The following is a 19623-nucleotide window of genomic DNA, read 5'->3' on the forward strand; positions in this document are numbered from 1 at the left end:
ATCATTTATGTATTAATTGGAAAAACCAAGTCTGCTTCCAAGGATATACATACACCAATTTTAACTTTTGAAGATTATAGAAGTTAGAAAGCCTCATTTCCAGGCTAGCTAGTACAAATGTGAAAAATATACAAATGTGACCAAATAATGGAAGGAAATGGTTATTTTCTCAATAGGAGGGATACACAGAAATTATGTATTACCACTTAATCTTTGCATTCATAAACTTTTAATGATACTTTATAGAAAGCCACTTACACAGCTGCATGAGAAGTCAGTTGGTTGTACAATGGCCACACAGACGAGGAACTGTTAACGATATTTGTTTGTTGTTCCCAAACAAATGATTTCGATTTACTAATGTACCTGTGTCACTGTTACTACAACCTCATCCTTAGAATATGGATATCACACTAAGGTGATCTTTAACAACTCTTTATTACAAATTTCACTGCATTGGTGTGTTCGTATTTCAAAACTTTCAGGAAAAGAATACGCTTTAACAAGTATTCATTTTCTTTCATGGCATCTCCTTTTGGAAAGTGAACACACTCAGTGCGCAAAAGACAATGAAAATAAAAACCTATAGCTTCATCTGACATTTTCACATGTCTGATCATGTGTAACTAAAAATTGCTTACCCTTTAAAAATCTCAGCTAGCTATAGAAATTCTAAGTGACTCAGAGGTTATTTTTATTTTGTAACTGCACTAGGCAGTATTTGAAAAAGGAAGTTTTACTCAGCTAACCACTTGACTTGAGTGAAAAGAAATATGATGGACCAGATCCCTCCAGGTAGTCTAATTCCCTGGAGTTGAGAAGTGAGTGATATCTTTCAGGTCATCAAAAATTGCTCTTAAAAGAAAAACTCTATATTTTAGCCTATGGTCAGAGAACTCATTTATCTCCAGCAAATACCTAATTTACATCTCAAGAGTGGTTTACCCTCTTGGAAATAGCTAGACTGTAAAAGTAACAGGAAACAAAAGGGAAAAAAAAACACTGTACTCTAATTCCCCATATTCTAATACTTCAACATTATAAGCAGAGTTTCTAAACTTTAAATGGTTATATTGGCCTTTGAGTTTTAAAACGTATTGAATGTGTGATTGGTTGCACTTTTCTTTGTGCTCAAGCATTAAAGAAATTCCAAAATGTTAAGAGTACATAGATGTCATGACTAAGTTAAATAATCTTTTACTTCTTCCCCTGAGCATGTATAAATACTAATTCGAAAATCAGAACTCTTCTAAACATCTTCTTTACTCTTCTCCTTTGATCTCAAGTAAAAATTTTTGTTGGATTTCAAGGCAGTCCTTTAGCTTATCTTCAGTCAAAGTCAGTCGCTGCTCCAGGATTGAAACGGTCTGTAAGAAGGAGAGTAATGTTAGCTGCAAACTATTTGATGACCAGAATTACAAAACTGCAGGCACTCGAAAGATTTTTGATACCCCAGAGAAAAACTGAAAATGCTACCAACCATAATCCTCCTGAGTAAGGATCTCTTCCTCCGGCAATGTTTGGGGGTACACAGCGGACTGGCCCCTTCATGCCAAGTCTGCTCCAGCACTTGAACTTGGAAAGGGAGAAGGTGGTCATGCTTCTTTCATTCATTCATTCAATAGTATTTATTGAGCGCTTACTATGTGCAGAGCACTGTACTAAGCGCTTGGAATGAACAAGTCGGCAACAGATAGAGACAGTCCCTGCCGTTTGACGGGCTTACGGTCTAATCGGGGGAGATGGACAGACAAGAACAATGGCAATAAATAGAGTCGAGGGGAAGAACATCTCGTAAAAACAATGGCAACTAAATAGAATCGAGGCGATGTACAATTCATTAACAAAATAAATAGGGTAATGGAAATATATACAGTTGAGCGGACGAGTACAGTGCTGTGGGGATGGGAAGGGAGAGGTGGAGGAGCAGAGGGAAAGGGGGAAAAGAGGGTTTAGCTGCAGAGAGGTAAAGGGGGTTGGCAGAGGGAGTAGAGGGAGAAGAGGAGCTCAGTCTGGGAAGGCCTCTTGGAGGAGATGAGTTTTAAGTAGGGTTTTGAAGAGGAGAAGAGAATCAGTTTGGTGGAGGTGAGGAGGGAGGGCGTTCCGGGACCGCGGGAGGACGTGGCCCGGGGGTCGACGGCGGGATAGGCGAGACCGAGGGACGGCGAGGAGGTGGGCGGCAGAGGAGCGGAGCGTGCGGGGTGGGTGGTAGAAAGAGAGAAGGGAGGAGAGGCAGGAAGGGGCGAGGTGATGTAGAGCCTCGAAGCCTAGAGTGAGGAGTTTTTGTTTGGAGCGGAGGTTGATAGGCAACCACTGGAGTTGTTTAAGAAGGGGAGTGACATGCCCAGATCGTTTCTGCGGGAAGATGAGCCGGGCGGCGGAGTGAAGAATAGACCGGAGCGGGGCGAGAGAGGAGGAAGGGAGGTCAGAGAGAAGGCCGACACAGTAGTCTAGCCGGGATATGACGAGAGCCCGTAGCAGTAAGGTAGCCATTTGGGTGGAGAGGAAAGGGCGGATCTTGGCGATATCGTAGAGGTGAAACGGGCAGGTCTCGGTAACGGATAGGATGTGTGGGGTGAGCGAGAGAGACGAGTCAAGGATGACACCGAGATCGCGGGCCCGAGAGACGGGAAGGATGGTCGTGCCATCCACGGTGATAGAGAAGTCTGGGAGAGGACCGGGTTTGGGAGGGAAGATGAGGAGCTCAGTCTCGCTCATGTTGAGTTTTAGGTGGCGGGCCGACATCCAGGTGGAGACGTCCCAGAGGCGGGAGGAGATGCAAGCCCGAAGGGAGGGGGAGAGGACGGGGCGGAGATGTAGATCTGCGTGTCATCTGCGTAGAGATGGTAGTCAAAGCCGTGAGAGCGAATGAGTTCACCGAGGGAGTGAGTGTAAATGGAGAACAGAAGAGGGCCGAGAACTGACCCTTGAGAAACTCCAACAGTTAAAGGATGGGAGGGGGAGGAGGCGCCAGCGAAGGAGACCGAGAATGATCGGCCAGAGAGGTAAGAGGAGAACCAGGAGAGAACAGAGTCCGTGAAGCCAAGGTGAGATAAGGTATGGAGGAGGAGGGGATGGTCGACGGTGTCAAAGGCAGCAGGGAGGTCAAGGAGGATCAGAATGGAGTAGGAGCCAGTGGATTTGGCAAGAAGGAGGTCACGGGTGACCTTAGAGAGAGCAGTCTCGGTAGAGTGGAGGGGACGGAAGCCAGATCAGAGGGGGTCTAGGAGAGAATGGGAGTTAAGGAATTCTAAGCATCGATTGTAGACGACTCGTTCTAGGATTTTGGAAAGGAAGGGTAGTAGGGAGATAGGGTGATAACTGGAGGGGGAAGTGGGGTCAAGAGCGGGTTTTTTAGGATGGGGGAGACGTGGGCATGTTTGAAGGCAGTGGGGAAGGAGCCATTGGAGATTGAGTGGTTAAAAATAGAAGTTAAGGAAGGGAGGAGGGCAGGGGCGATGGTTTTAATAAGGTGAGAGGGAATGGGGTCCGAGGCGCAGGTGGAGGGGGTGGCACTTGCGAGGAGGGAGGAGATCTCCTCTGAGGATACTGCAGGGAAGGATGGGAAAGTAGGGGAGAGGGTTGGTGGGGGGGAGGGGAGAGGCGGAGGGGTGACTTTGGGGAGCTCAGACCTGATTGTGTTGATTTTCGTGAGGAAATAGGTGGCCAGATATACGTGATGATTTCAAACAGAAATAAAGTTCAAGCTCGCAAGAGATCTTGGGGTCAGAAGACAGTGCACTGTTCACTCTCTGAACACTTATTTTATCCTTAAATTAGCAATATCCTTATTGCCAGTTTTACAAATCTCATCTCTGAGCTCCTTTATATTTTTGCGTAAGTGAGCTTTTTTCTAAGTATCTGTCAACATATGAAATTTACTGAGCACCTACATTCCATGAACTGTGATAAGCACTGAGGAGAATATAAAAGTAGCAAGATACTTGTTCCCTACCCTCAGGGGCTGAGGAAGACAGACAAAAGTTATTCACAGATGGTGAAAGTCGAGGGAAGAAAAAGGATGAAGTAGTAGAACAGGCTCATCAATACGAATCAGCTGAATAACTGAACGTGCAAGTACATAAAATAGATGAAAGTATATCTATGCTTGGAGTGGTGCAACTGGGGTATTCCGAATTGAACTGGGGAAGGTGACTTGGAGAAGGTGGGATTTCAGGAGGGCCTTGAGGATGGAAAGAGTTGTGGTCTGGCAGATTTGGGGGTATGGAGTTCCAGGCTGGAGGGAATAGCGTGAGGGAGGGCATAAATCAAGAATGAAATTCAACTTGAGGTTAGTTAGGAAGGAGCCAAGAGTTTTAGCAGGCGAGTACGGGGGAATAGAGCCAACGTGGAGAGTAGTGAGGGTTGGTGGAGAGTGTAATGAATGATTTAAATGAATTTGTCTTGAATTATTGAAGTTGTTTTTCATCTGAATTTTCAAAGCTTATAATCTCACGGATTCAGAAGCCTTATCCATATAACCATAAGGAAACGCTCTCCTCAAATGACTTCTTGGGCTGGGAAGGAGTCAAAGGAGTGTGACTCTGTCTCCTTCCACTCACAAGGCTGCTCCAGGTTCTCCAGGGATGGGGGTAAGGTGGCACTCCAAAGTGGACCCACCCACAATGGCACTGGGCCCTTAAGGCCACTTTCCACTTTGACACAAGCCAGATTCATAATTTGGGGCAACTCTAGTTCAGTGGAAACAGCCTGGATCCATAGCAAGGCATTCACATGAACTGGAATGAGGCTCCTATTAGTCTAAATAGTCTATTAGTCATTAAAGCGGTATAACCACTGCAATGCATTTTACAGGGACATACCAAAAATAAATAAAAGATTATTTGGGGTAAAAGGCATATACATTCAAAGTATCAATAGTTAATGATTCATTTTTAGAAGCCCAAGAAAAATAACTTTTTACCACTTGGCACTTAGTAAGTCCTTAACAAGTACCATAATCATTATTTAAAAAGTATCTGCATCAGGAGCACACTACTCACCATTGTCAAAACATCTAGTTGTTCTAAAATTTGTTCCAAAGCACTGTTCAGAGCTGGTGGGATACCGTTCTGATTTTCCCCGGGGGCTAAAACTGGTTCAGGGTGGTCTTCTGCTTCTCTGGGTGAGATTACTGGGATCACAGGGTTCTGGAAATCTACACTGATGTCCTGAGATCCAACCGGTGAAGCCCCGTCACAAGTTGTCATCTTTAACATCAGAGAAAAAGGGTAAAACATTTTAGATATTCCAGAGTCGCTGGGAAATTCACCATCAGTAATGTTGAATAAAATTTTATTTGAATAAAAGTATAATAATAATCCTTCACATATCTGAAACACCGTAAAGTGACTCTTTAGCTTTCTTTTCTCCAGTTTCTCTTTTCTCAAGAATTCTATTTTCTAATCTTCAATCTACCACAAGTTCTATACTTTATTACTTATGAAGCTATTATCTTTTCAAACAATAAATTCTACAGGAAAGTGGCCTACGTTTTTAAAAGGTCGTGTGCTAATTAGACAACTAAGAGATGGATGCTTTTTTATAAGGAAGCCTACAAATTATCCTGTAGTTCATTTCCTCAATGCATCACAGCAACTTTTCTAAGATGACAACTTGATGGCAGGTTGAATTAAAGTGGCTTCTTCTACTTAGGAAACAAGGGCAGTCTTGACGGAATTCGTTTCTAGAGGGACAGAACTATACTTTCATGTTCTACCGAGTATCTAGTCCATCATGATTCCCAGTAAAAAGAAACTGCTTGATGATAACGATATTTATGAGAATGGCACTGCACCTTTCTAGAGCCTGTTTGCTTCTGGCCAGCCCCAAATATAGTGCATTCTTTCTATTAACCAGGTTACAGTCAACTCTTGATAATCAATTTCAATTACCCAGAAACTGGATAACTGATATTCACTGATAGTACAAATCCTCATTTGGCCAACAGGTATGGAACTGTACTCAAAACCTATAAACCAGAGTTACTGACAAATAGCCAAAATGTCTGAGTTTCAGCGGTTTGATTTTTCCCCTACTTATACCGTTGCAGATTCTAATGAGTGGTGAGATGGCTAAAAGGCAGGAAACCAGAAGAAGAAAGAGGAAATGAAAGAACCTGAAGATCTACACATTAATTAAAACCCTGAAATAACGGGATTTATTTATTGCAATTTGTTCAAGATTGCTCCTGAATGCCAAAGAACATTCACTTTTAAAAAAATGCTAAAAGACCAGATAGATTTCCTTTTGTTTTATTTTTTTCATTCTGAATCGAAGCTTTTACATACAAATCCCTTTATCACTGATTTTTCTATCAACAGACCCGAAAATACCAAGTAGTTATAAGTGGCTTTACTACAAATGATTTAATGTTTTTTGATCTTTTAAAAGGGCAGTGACCATATTTCCTCCAAGTTTGAGAATAACTCCCCCTTCTAGCATGGAGACATTTACTTTATTTGAAAAAACACACAAGAGCCTGGTGTGTGTGTGTACACACGTATATACTTAATGGTATTTGTTAAGCCCATACTTTGCACCAGACAATGTACTAAGTGTGGAGTAGATAATTGGGTCAGATGTGTCTGCTAATTCTGTTATTGTACATTTCCAAGTGTTCAGTACAGTGCTCTACACATAGTAAGTGCTCAATGTGACTGTCATAGTCCCTGTCCCATATAGGGCTCAAAGTCTTAATCCCCATTTTACAAATGAGGAAACTGAGGTACAGAGAAGTGAAATGTCTTGTCCAAGGTCACACAGAAGACAAGTATCAAAGTTGGGATTAGATCACAGATCCACTGACTCCCAAACCCATGCGCTTTCTACTAGGCTTCAAAACCTTCAAAACCATTTCTTTATTGATGCAACCATTCAGCAATTCAATTTTCGACATAGACCAATTAAAGTAAATACAGCATCTAAATGTTTAAAACTATTAAATATAGAGACTAGGTGTCAGAAACTATTTTATTCCGAGCAGGCAGAAGAAATACATTAAAAAGGCTGAAGAATAAGCTATCGGTACGATTGGCAAAAAGCTATTTAGAACATATCTGTTTTCATTTATAATTCTAAGTGGAAAGAAAGATTAGGCTAACATGGATTTAGATTATTTTTTAAATCAGCAAAATAGCACAGGAGAAAGAGGCAAGGGTCAAAGTCATTAAAGGCTCTGAATTTCCAAAAGGTGAGAAATTCCCCACCAAGCACCACTAAATATAACCACTCAGGAAGGATAACATTCAAACACTTTCATAAATTTCGAAAATACTTTCACAGACACCAACTGCTAAAAATAATAATATGAAAGAAAGGAATGCAATATAGGCCAGTGTTCAATTTATCTGAAAATAGCAGCAAGCAGGAAGCTCTTAAACAGAAGAGATGTCCGACACCACTAAAGTAACTCCCACTATTTACAATCACACAAACTTAGGGATAATTACTTTAGTCTCCATATGCACACATTAACTTCAAATACTCCAGAGTCATAGAATTGATATTGGATCAGGCCATTATTCCAGCGAGGACTCAGTCTTGATTTAAAAACTGTTAAACTTTATCCTGAAATGTACAAAGCAGTTTTCCAAAGTGAAATGATGAATGAGAAGAGAATAAATGAATGAGAAAAGATCAGTGGTCCAGTGAAGAGTGCCATATCGTGGCTGACCTTATTACAAAAGAAATGGAACTGGGTAGCTGGGTAGCTTGAGAAGCAGCATGGCTTAGTGGAAAGAGCACGGGCTTGGGAGTCAGAGGTCGTGGGTTCCAATCCCGGCTCCGCCACTTGTCAGCTGGGTGACTTCGGGCAAGTCACTTCTCTGTGCCTCAGTTATCTAATCTGCAAAAATGGGGATTATGACTGTAATCCTCACCTGGGACAACCTGATAACCTTGTATCCCCACCAGTTCTTAGGACAGTGCTTAGCACACATAGTAAGCGTTTAATAAATACCATCATTATTGTTATTATTATTAAGTCCCCCAATGGATCCATCCACTGAATTATTCCTGAATTCATTCAATTGTATTTATTGAACACTTACGATGTGCACAGCACCGTACTAAGCATGTGGGAGAGTACAATATAACAATAAACAGGCACATTCCCTGCTCACAACAAGCTTACAGCCTAGAGGATCTCCCCACCACCCAGATTTTTAGCTATTGCTTCTTGTGGTAGCAAGAAAGAGTCCTTCTTCACCAAGCCAGCTCCAAGGTATTCTGTTTCCCTCCCTCCCTCCCTCTACATATCTTAGTGGAGAGAACCCCATTCTATCAGAACAGGTTGGTGGTTGGGGGTGGAAGGGCAAGGCAATATTTTAGTTGCAGGGCCCCAACTCGCTTTGATATGACAGTTTAAAGCCACATACAAACTGTGATGAGGAAGGGCCTTGGGGTAGGAGGGTTTATTGGAACCCTAAATGCAGTTTTTCAGCCCAAGAGTTGTTTTTGTCAACAAAACCCTACAAAAACTTTTAATTTCACAGGCCAATCTCCACCCATCCTTCCCTGTAACATGTGACACTAATAAGAGGGGAAAAAAACAGGGGGAAGGTTTTTCCTTATCATAGAGAACTGTGGGAAGATCTCCCTCCTTTTTGCTTGCCTTAACTATCTGGTATACCACTCACCAGAGACCAAACCCTTTCGCTAAAGAAGATGTGCCTTTAGGTACTACGAATCTGCCCTTTCCCACTTGTATTTGCCGGTAACAGAAAGGAAGAGGAATGATTGTAAAACACACACAAAAATTCCTTGAGAGAAAACATTCAAACTCCAGGAAGACAGCAGTTCTGTTAGCCACACAAATCCTTTGCTAAGGTTAATATGATAACAAAAAAACTACTGCAGGAAGGCCAACAGATCCTGACAAATCAACATTAATTCTGTTGAGTAATCAGTGGTACTCAGTGAGTGCTTACAGTGTGCACCGCACTGTACTAGGCATTAGTGTGGCTTAGTTGAAAGAGCATGGGCCTGGCAGTCAGAGGACCTGGGTTCTAATCCTGCCTCTGCCACCTGTCTGTTGTGTGACTTCGGGCAAGTCACTTCACTTCTTTATGCCTCAGTTCCCTCAACTGTAAAATGGGGAGTCAATACCTGTCTCCCTCCTACTTGGACTGTGAGTTCTGTGAGGTACAGGGACTACGTCAGACCTGATTAACCTGTATCTACCCCAGCTTTTAGAACAGTTTCTAGCATGTAGCACTTAATAAATTCTATAATTATTGTTTTTACATACAGTAGAGTTGGCAGACACAAACCTGGGTCAAAAAGAGCTGGCCGGGGGGAGTTTTGGGAAGAAACAGCAAGGAGGACAAGTAGAGATTTTTACGGTCTATCATCAGTTCTCCTGGTTCTTCTTCTCTTGCTCTCAGATCACCTCTTTAACTAAACTCCCGCCTCTCCCTTTTCCTGTGCCCACCAGTGCAGTCCCCAGTCATTAGGCACAGTTCATAGACTGATAATTCTGGGCTAGTATAAAAACTGTGTTTATAAGAATTCAATTCTACTGTCATTTCCAGGGTTTTGCTTTTGTTTGTTTTTTTTAAGTTTGCTTTGACTTTCAAGCTTATTTCTTTAGTGTAAAACCCACTTTCAAGGAAAGCAAGGTTGGGAAACACAATACTAGGTGGTAAAAAGAAGGATAAACAAAACAGCAGCCCAAACACATGATAGAACTAGGGGCAGTTACAAACTTTCCAGCACAACTGCCTGGAAGAATATCAAAATGACTGAGGCTAAAACTAAAAGTAAATAATAATATGTACCTTGGGATCTGTATTTCATGCCTCTTATTTCCCTCAAATTATATATGTGTCTCTATCTATATGTATTTACATAAATTCAAAATATGTATTAGGAGTAAACAGCATTTCAAGATCTACCTAAAATATCCCATCCTAACAGTGAAAGTATTTTCTTGAGTTAAAAAAATAATTTGAAAAGAAAAATACCCCATTTTAATTGCTTTTAAGTGAATGTCAATAAAAAGATTTACTCTATTTCTAAATAAGACATGATTAATCTTTAATGACAAATTAGTCTTTTTAATGAATTCTCATTCATCAGAAATCTCTCTTGTGCTAAGGCATTGGTATCAGAAATGCTTGATGAGAAGCAAATGCGAAGCAGCATGGCTCATTGGAAAGAGCATGGGTTTTGGAGTCAGAGGTCATGGGCTGGAATCCCAGCTCTGCCACTTGTCAGCTGTGTGACTGTGGGCAAGTCACTTAACTTCTCCGTGCCTCAGTTACCTCATCTGTAAAATGGGGATTAAGACTGTAAGCCCCACGTGGGACAACCTAATTCCCCTGTGTCTACCCCAACGCTTAGAACAGTGCTCTGCACATAGTAAGCGCTTAACTAATACCAACATTATTATTTTATTATTGTCTTCCCTGACATCCCTATCGCTTTTCAAACAATGCCTTAGAAGAGGAAACGGCAGCATCAAGTCCTGACAAATACATGAAATTAAATAATAGATTTTTACCCAAACCTCCATTGTTTCATAGATGGATAATTTGTTCACTACGCTAATGGTTTTCCAGACTGAAAACCTGTTTCTCACTTTTAGTTTAAAACATGTTAATCTCCATAGAAGTAAACATCTAAAGCTAATAAATGCTCTCATGAAGTACTTCGATGCACAGAGTGCTTTACAGAAAAGAATTCAGAAGTCATCAATCAATGGTATTAATTGAGTGCTTACTGTGTGCAGAACACTGTACTTAAGTGCTTGGGAGAGAGAGTACAAGACAGTGGATAGACAGGTTCCCTGTCCCAAGGAGCTTACAGTCTAGAGCGGGAGACAGACATTAAAATAAATTACCAATAGGTACATAAATGCCAGGGGGCTCAGGGTGAGGTGAATAGCAGCGAGTGCTTATAGTAGGCTATGGTGTAGAAGTAGCGGAGAGGAACAAAGAATGTGAGCTAATGTGTGGTGGGTGAAGGGGGGAGCTGATGGAATTAAAAAAAAAAAAACCGGGGTGGAGAGGGAGTAATAATAGTATTTATTGAACATTTTACTGTGTGGAGAACACTGTACTAAGCATAGGGAGAATATACACAGGTGGAAATCAGACACAGTTCGCTGGCCCTTGTGGATGTCCTATTTTAACAGTATTATTGGGAGAGGGGACTGGAGACGGACATCAGGAATGATGAAATAAAACCCAGCACAGACAAATACACAGAGTAAATGAAATTTCTGACCAAATTTTTAATTGGTATACGCCAACAAAAACTGCTACACAATTTTAAGCTTTTGGCCCATCAAAATCTCACGAGAGAAGCAGTGTGTTATATTGGATAGAGCACGGGCCTGGGAGTCAGAAGGTCATGGGTTCTAATCCTGGCTCTGCCACCTGTCTACTGTGTGACCTTGGGCAAGTCATCTTACTTCTCAGGACCTCAGTCCCTCATCTGTAAAAAACTGGGGGGGTTAAGACTGTGAGCCCCATGTAGGACAGGAACTGTGTCCAACCTGATTTTCTGTACAGTGCTTAGTACAGTGCCTGGCACAGAGTAAGTGCTTAACAAATGCCACAGTTGTTATTATTATTATTATTACTGAGGGGTATCTACAGAGTCCCTAGATTCGTGACCTAACTGGTGTATCACATAAGGCTGCTTAGTTTCCATCTTTCTGAAAAACAATGAATGACTAGCATGTGTGTCCATCTCTTAAATCCAACCACTTCTAAAACAGTAGTTACAACAAAACTAAATGGTTTTCGCTGTCAAAGCCTGTTAGCCTCTGGCAGTAATTGAAAATATCACTGACAAATAAGCACAACATCAAGAACTGCATTGAGTAAACTATTTTCAGCATAAAGTATATTTCAGCCCAAGTAACAAAAGAGAAAGAAAACTCTGCTTAGGTATGAAAAGACATTCTTCTGCCCTAAACACTTGTTCTATACTTCTACACCCAATTCATGTTTTAAATTGTATTTTTTTCCAAAACAGCTCCTCAGTTAACATATTCTGCAACGTAGATGGTGATAGCATATAACATACTATACTAAAAACTGGCTTTCTCTGTGCTTGTAGAATGTGCCTCTGCCGTTAGCTAAAACTAACCAAGGGCAACATTTCACCCTTAACAGCTAGTCTCACTAAAACCATTGAACTTTTTTTCTCTCTCTGAGCTCTGCATTTCATTATCATAAAACCCAACGACCTCTCTGATAATTTACATTTTTCAAATGATAAAAACGTGCTTGCCACTACCACTTGATATAAATACTGCATGTCAAAGCTAAATATGAATAAAGCCCAACCAGCCCTTTTGCAGGCAGAATTAAAAAATTCAAAACAAGGTGGTTATAGATTTACAGAACTGCTGAATGGTAAGTTCTGTATTTTCCATGAAACTCAGTCACCCAGACGGCATTTAGATCGGCTGTAAATCACCTTGGGGTGAGCAGGAAACTCATTACGGGCTGACAGTCCAAGTGACAGAAGCACTTTTCTGTGAGTGCTCTAGGAGCAATTTCCTGTGTGAAAAGCTCACTGCTGTTTCTGCATTCCTTAGGGTACATTTCTTCTCCGCTCAGAGGATGTAGCTCTTCCACAGGAAGAGGAAGGAACCAGTTGTTCCTGGATGTGTGTGGGTTGAGAGCTGTCGGGCATTTTCTACATGCCTCAGTATCAGCTGTGAGAACTTTGGATACAGTTTAGATTCCCGATGCAATGACATTATGACTGCGGCAGACCCGGGGTCATAGTACAGTATCTCAGGAAGTCGAGAGGCTGAAATAACACCTGGAACTCCACACCCCCAGTTCCCAGAAATACTCTTTTTTTCCCTAAAGGAAACCCTCAAATGAAATTACTCCATCTGGCCCACAAGTTACAGGAATACGAATCCCATTCAGAAACTTGCTATATGTTTGAAAAAGTTTCAATATGAATCTGCATCTTTAGGCAACCCGAAGGAAGCAGTTTGCTGAAAAAAGATACTGCATTTGATTAATAGCAGTTTTTATTCAAAAACCTTTACAGTACTTTCTATACCAAGATCTTACTAAAATGCTTTGCAGCCAATAAGTGCTCAATATGACAAGTGAATCTGGAACAGAAGAGAAAGTGAAAGTTATAGTGATGTTAACGTCATAATGCCCACGAGGCATAGAAATACTACATATGGTCTCTATTAATTTTTAATTTGTTGCCCCCAAACCTACAATCTACACAAGTGCCACTTTAAATAGCAATTATGAGGCACAGCAGTATATTCTTATTCCTGGCCAAAGAATGGGTCATTTGGACTAAACTAATGTTTTCTTTATTGCTTGATTTCCCATTTTTCCCATATTCCTTTAGAATACCCAAGCTTTCTTTGGAGCAATAAGCAAACAATTTTTTAAAAATCTGCTGCAGGCCTCTTACCATGACTGGAAACATAGCATATGTCATTTTGTTATGACTTCAAGAGTTAAGATCTGGAAACTTTTCACATTTATACAACTCCAAATGACTATAGGCATTAAACTTAGAACCTTGTGAATATGAAAGGTGCGTATTCCCAAGAGAAAAGAAACTTGAATAAAATGCATTCTCTCTCCAATGCTTCCTAGATTTATTTCCTTAGCTCTCAGCTGGTTTTATTAGCATATTTACTCAGTTCAATTCTGGGCCCGGTAGATTTGGGGACAAACTAGTGTAACCGTCCCTCCTTGGCACTGGTAATGCCGCACCCATGAATATGGCTGCAAGTCTTGTTCTGACCAAGATGATTGTGAAATAACAGAATTAACACATTTCAAAGGGCAAATGAAGCATAACTTCTCTCTCCCAGTTGAACGCAACAAACAGTTCCCGGGACAAAGGGGAAGACTGAGCTGAATATGTATCGTTTCTTAACACAAATATTCTCAACCCATTGATTGGATAGTAAAATTAGCAGCTACATTCAGACTCTTTTGCATGTGGACTATCCCTTAAGAACTGGACTAGTGTAAATGTGAACTATAGTCAACAGCGTCACTAACATCAGGATGCGTCGTTCTTTCAAATCCTATTTACCTTAGCAAAGTCCTCAAATTAAGAGCGGTGTAAAAAAATAGCCCCACTATTTTTAATTCTATTGTCCTAAATCAACGACCACATAGCTTCCTATAGTTTAGGAGGTGAACACTTAACATGCAAACACACCCCAAGGAGAATGGGGAGCAAAGTTAGCCCATTTCCCAACGCCATTCACCGGGAAGGGTGCGAGCCCTATTAGCGGATTTCCCGTCTTCCCCGACCATCAACTGCTGATGATCACAAAGGACGCACGCCCGTGGGCCAGCCGAGGCTAGGTCAGTGGGCCCCAACCTCGGCCCAGCATTCCTCCAGATGATTCCTCAACGGTGCAGCCGTCCCTTTAACTAAGTGGTCGGCATAACTGACATTTTCTTTTGTTGCCCCACCGTGGACTTTTAAAGTGTGTGAGCCCCACGTGGGACAACCTGATGACCCTGTATCTCCCCCAGCGCTTAGAACAGTGCTCGGCACCTAGTAAGCGCTTAACAGATACCAACATTATTATGGAACCGTGGGGTGGGGGTAGGGAGGTGGACAAGGGGCACACTAGGCAATTAGCTCCGTTTTCTGCCAGGTGTGACAGACAACTGACATCCCTTTACTGAAGGGGAAATACGCAGGGCACTCGGACACCGCTCCAGATGTCTCCTAACAACAGAAACAGCTTCGCCTGGCTCAACCCCAAGGTGCGGTACTAGAATCACAACCAGGCCTCTCCCAGAAGCAAAATGGGGCTTTGAAGAAATCAATACAGGAAACTGGGAGAAGTGGGGGGTCCCAGAGGGAGGAGAAGGAGGAGCAGGAAATGGAGACCAGGGAGTGGGGGAGGGAGGGGAGAAGGGGCAGAGAGGGTCCGAGGCGGGTAGGAGTGAAGTGTCTTTGTATCAGCTCTTTCCACGAGCTGGATCTCAGGGTTTAGTGTGTCTCTCCTGTCTTACCCTCTACTTTTCTGCCTCCTACCTCTTAACAAATGTTCAAACTATTAGCCACATTCCTGGACTGGAAAGAACATTTGCGGACCTGCCCCATGGAGGCAATGCAGCCCCATCCAGTGCTCTCTTTCCACCTCCTGCCCCGCCTCCCAGTTTGCCTTCCCAGGGATAAGCAATAAAACAAGTTTGGGAACTTCTAATTTACTAAGTGGACATTGTGGTGAAGAGCACATCTACTTTCACACTTCCCAGAAATATTACTCACCCGACAAAAATGACAAACTGAACAGTACTATACAAATTATTTTTGTGAATGGTAGAAAGAACACACTGTACCGGTTTCTCCTTTAATGCGGGGGTTATGTTCTTGCAGAATCACGGGATAAGGAAAACTCACACTGTATTACCCACCGTGCCTGACACTGCACAATCCTATCTTCTGACACTGTATTGTGCTATAGCCAGAAAGGTGCGTTGTTAGAAGAACCTTCCCTAACTGTGGCGTTGCGTTCCGGCCAAATCAAAGAATGAAAAAGTGTGTTCTATCAGAATTGACTAAACGTCTAAATTGAGAGCCATTTTCTTCGGTGGCAAACGTGAAATTCTGACTTGCTTGCGTTCAGACTTGCAAATCAAATAACTTTGACTTTAATGGGAAAACAGTTACATGTGTGAGGGAAAGCTGGGAACATTTGAAGACATTAATGAGCAACAAAGCTTTCACATTTATTTTCAGGATTAGCTATCTTAGTTTAGGGACATTTCAGTTCCTAAACACTGTGTTCTTTCAATTAAATCTTTCCAAATCTCTGCTTACATAAGCAGTTGAGACCCAGGATAGTCCTGAATTAGTTACGCAATGTTGTCTAGTAACCAGGATATCCTGTTGCCACAACATCTACTCAAATATTCTCTTTGTATTTTCAAGTTTGCTTTTTTCTATAGATTTATTTTGTCAATAAATTAGAATTCCTTGGGTAATGCAACCACAGGAACAACTCGCTGAAAACAAGCTCTCTCTTCCCTACCAACAGAACGAGACTACATCTTTGCAAAATTAAGATCAACAGCAAATGGCTGGTATCTCAAAAAAAAATCTGAATACTATGTGCCAGTTTAGACAGCTTTAGTTCACGTTTTTCACCAGGGGAGAAAAAGGAACCATAAATTAGGATCTACTCTATCCATTCATAGCTAAGCACCCTCCAACCCTTCCCCAGATTATCTGGCATTGAGCTCAAACACACCGGACTATGGCTTGGCCTCTGCTGGTAGCCACGCAACTAGATGTGCAGCAGCTGGGAGATGAATCTAGGTCTGCAATACTTGGGAGCTTAGCTATACTAAGACCCAGAGCCCAAATCCAGAATCCAGCCTATCTTTTACTCTCTGGGGCTGTCACGTTCTAGAATCTGCTCCTGATTGTGCCGGCCGAGCCGGCGAGGCCCAGAACCTGCCACGACAAGCGGAGAGGCCGGCTGCTAAATTGGCAGGCTGCTCATTTGCCAACCCCGAGTGCCCAGTACAGCCCCGCAACACCTACGTCAGTACACTGCACGTGGAAGGCTCTCAAACATGCCCATCACGTGGCTCAGGGTCACTTCGGCGCACCCTACAGCGGTTTCCTTTTTTATCCAATAATAACCCACTGAGCAAACCCCACCCACTGTAGCACTCCCCAGCAGAGAATTCGGGAACTCTCTGTTTGGGCCGGATCCCTCCCAGTTCAGCAGCAGCCCGCAACTGCCTCTGAAACAGAGAAACAGGGGAATTCAGTTTGGGGCTTTCCGGGCTGGCTTTTGCTAACCTGATGCAGCTTTCGGACACCTCACAGAATAAGGGCAAGTCTGTTCTATGCAGGACTCTTCCATGGTGGAATAGCTATAGCTAGCCCTTCTTGGCTTTCCCATCCCGGTCTCGTGCCTTCTTAGCAGTAATAGATGTACTAAGCAGTAATAGACGTACTACAAGAAGCAGCATGGCCTAGTGGATACAGCAGTGGCCTGGGTGTCAAAAGGACCTGGGTTCTCATCCCGGCTCCGCCACGTACCTGCTGTGTGACCTTGGGCACTTCTCAGAGCCTCAATTACCTCACCGGTAAGATAGGAAATAAGACTGAGAGCCCCGTGTGGACTGATTAGCTTGTATTTACCCCAGCTCTGAATATGGTGCCCGGCACAAAAAAAGGATTTAGCAAATACCATTAGGAAACAATAGCCGAAGAGCACGTACTGGGCATCCAGCTGCTGGAGGTACACTGTAATAGTTGCTTATAAAGAACAGAATAACAGTGACCCACAGCCTTTATCTACAGGGATTTTACAATTTAATGGGAAAGACAAACTTAAAAATGCTATTCAAGTGGTTAAAATAAATGAGTTGTTAAGTCTTATATTGAGAAATTCATGAGCAAAGCAGCTACCGAGACAGTCTTTATCGTATTTAACATCCGAACCATCCATCTAACCATCTCACGCTGTTCTCCCTACAGTGTGGGCTAATGGAAAGAGCACAAGCCTAGGTGTTGGGGGACCGGAATTCTAATCCCGGTTTCATCCCTGTATGACCTTGGACAAGTCACTTTACTCCAGCTTTCTCATCTGCAGAGACGCAGCATGGGCCTGGGAGTCAGAAGGTCAGGGGCAATCCAAGCTCTGCCACTTGTCTGCTGTGTGACCTTGGGCAAGTCAGTTCACTTCTCTGGGCCTCAGTTACCTCATCTGTAAAATGGGGATTAAGACTGTGAGCCCCACGAGGGGCAACCTGACTACTTTGTATCTATCCCAGTGCTTAGAACAGTGCTTGGCACATAGCGCTTAACCAATACCATAATTATTATTAAAATGGGAATACCCGTTTGCTCTTTATCCCTCTTAGACTGTGAGCCCCAAGTAGGATAGGGATTATGTCCGATCGGACTACCTTGGGTTTTCCTCAGCACTTAGTAGAGTGCTTACGACAATTCTTATTCATTTGCATCTTCCACTTCTCCCTGCAAGAAAGCACTTACTGAAAATGAATGCCTGGCTTCATCTAGGTCCTGCCTTCTCTCCCACCTTTGACTACACCAGGAGAAATGTTACTTCTGGGCATGCTCAGCCTCTTCCATCACCACCCTAGAAAACTAGGGCACCTGCTGCCTTTCCTCCCACCACCTAGAATCCCTGATCTTGGCCGCTCCGGGTGCACCAGGCTGGAGATAGAAGCCACTCCCGAGCACTCGTGGACTCCTTCCATCACCACTGAGAAAAAGTGCCATGTAACCACCGCCCTCCCCGCCGTCACACCAAGGGTCCCTGCTCTCGGACTCCCCCCATCACTGCCGAGACTTGGACTCTATTTTGTCTATTTTGTGTTTTGTCGCTTCGTCACTCCTGTTGCGCCTGTCTCTAATCCCTTCGCCCTACTTCAATTTTTTTTTGACTGTGAGCCCCATGAGGGACAAGGATGTGTTTAACTGCCACCTGGGTATATTTTCCCAGGGCTCAGTACAGTACTCTGCATACAGTAAACACTTAATAAACATTATTACTACCTAGTACACGTCTCTTCTGTAGGATTCCAGCACAGCTTTCTAGAATTCTGCTCCAAATTCCAGCCCATGAAGGATTTTTTTCACTATATGTGCTTTTACATCATTAGCCCTCTATGTAGTTGTTGCTGACAAGATATTAGCTGTTTGAGATAACTCCTATTATTACTGATAATAAGCAGCTTGGTCTAGTGGACAGAGCACGGGTCTGGGAGTCAGAAGGGAAGAGAAGTTAAGAGAAGCAGCGTGGCGCAGTGGAAAGAGCACGGGCTTTGGAGTCAGGGCTCGTGAGTTCGAATCCCAGCTCTGCTACTTGTCAGCTGTGTGACTGTGGGCAAGTCACTTAACTTCTCTGTGCCTCAGTTCCCTCATCTGTAAAATGGGGATTAAGACTGTGAGCCCCACGTGGGACAACCTGATTCCCCTGTGTCTACCCCAGCGCTTAGAACAGTGCTCTGCACATAGTAAGCACTTAACAAATACCAACATTATTATTATTATTAAGGGTCTGGGTTCTAATCCTGGTTCCACCACTTCTGTGCTGTGTGACCTTGGGTGAGTCTCAACTTCTCTGTGCCTCAATTCCCTCATCTGTACAATGCAAATTAAAACCCTGAGCCCTCTGTAGGACAGGAACTGTTTCTAACCTGATTATCTTCTATCTACCCCCTTATGTAATAATAATAATAATATTGTGTTAAGCGCTGTCCGCCAAGTACTGACTAAGCTCTGGGGTAGATACAAGATAATCAGGTCCCATAAAGGGTTTACCGTCTATGTAGGAGGGAGTATATTGGAATATATTCACAATACACAATATTGTAAGTACTAAAATACTTGCATTTCTGTAGAGGCTTTTCACTCAAGAATTTCAAAATACTTTCATTTAGAAATATTTGGTCACTGGATTTAGAACCGATTTCAAATTGAAAGTCTCTGAAGATTAAAATTAACCAGTTCACTGTAGAGATTTAATATATAGCTCAACATATATTTCATTTACATATCATCCTTCATTTTATAGTTACTAAAATTAATTCTTCTCACATTAAATGATTCCATAGATCTCACTATTACAGTACTATAGGGTAGCTGGTCAATTAGTACCAT

The 19623-nt window shown here is 42.5% G+C and overlaps 1 protein-coding gene across 2 annotated transcripts in view; it reads right to left on the reverse strand.

Annotated features, from left to right (window-relative positions):
• Nucleotides 1-206: 206 nt before the first annotated feature.
• Nucleotides 207-19623, reverse strand: part of POC1B (POC1 centriolar protein B) — a 52703-nt gene continuing 33286 nt past the window's right edge. For both annotated transcript variants that reach the window (XM_029078846.2, XM_029078847.2), the window contains 2 exons: nucleotides 5004-5210; nucleotides 207-1367 (listed from right to left, as the gene is read on the reverse strand). In XM_029078846.2, the coding sequence (XP_028934679.1) occupies nucleotides 1263-1367; nucleotides 5004-5210 (312 nt within the window). In that variant the 3' untranslated portion in view covers nucleotides 207-1262. The remainder of the gene's footprint in view (nucleotides 1368-5003; nucleotides 5211-19623) is intronic.

Source organism: Ornithorhynchus anatinus, chromosome 14, assembly GCF_004115215.2.
Source record: "Ornithorhynchus anatinus isolate Pmale09 chromosome 14, mOrnAna1.pri.v4, whole genome shotgun sequence".
Classification (NCBI taxonomy): domain Eukaryota; kingdom Metazoa; phylum Chordata; class Mammalia; order Monotremata; family Ornithorhynchidae; genus Ornithorhynchus; species Ornithorhynchus anatinus.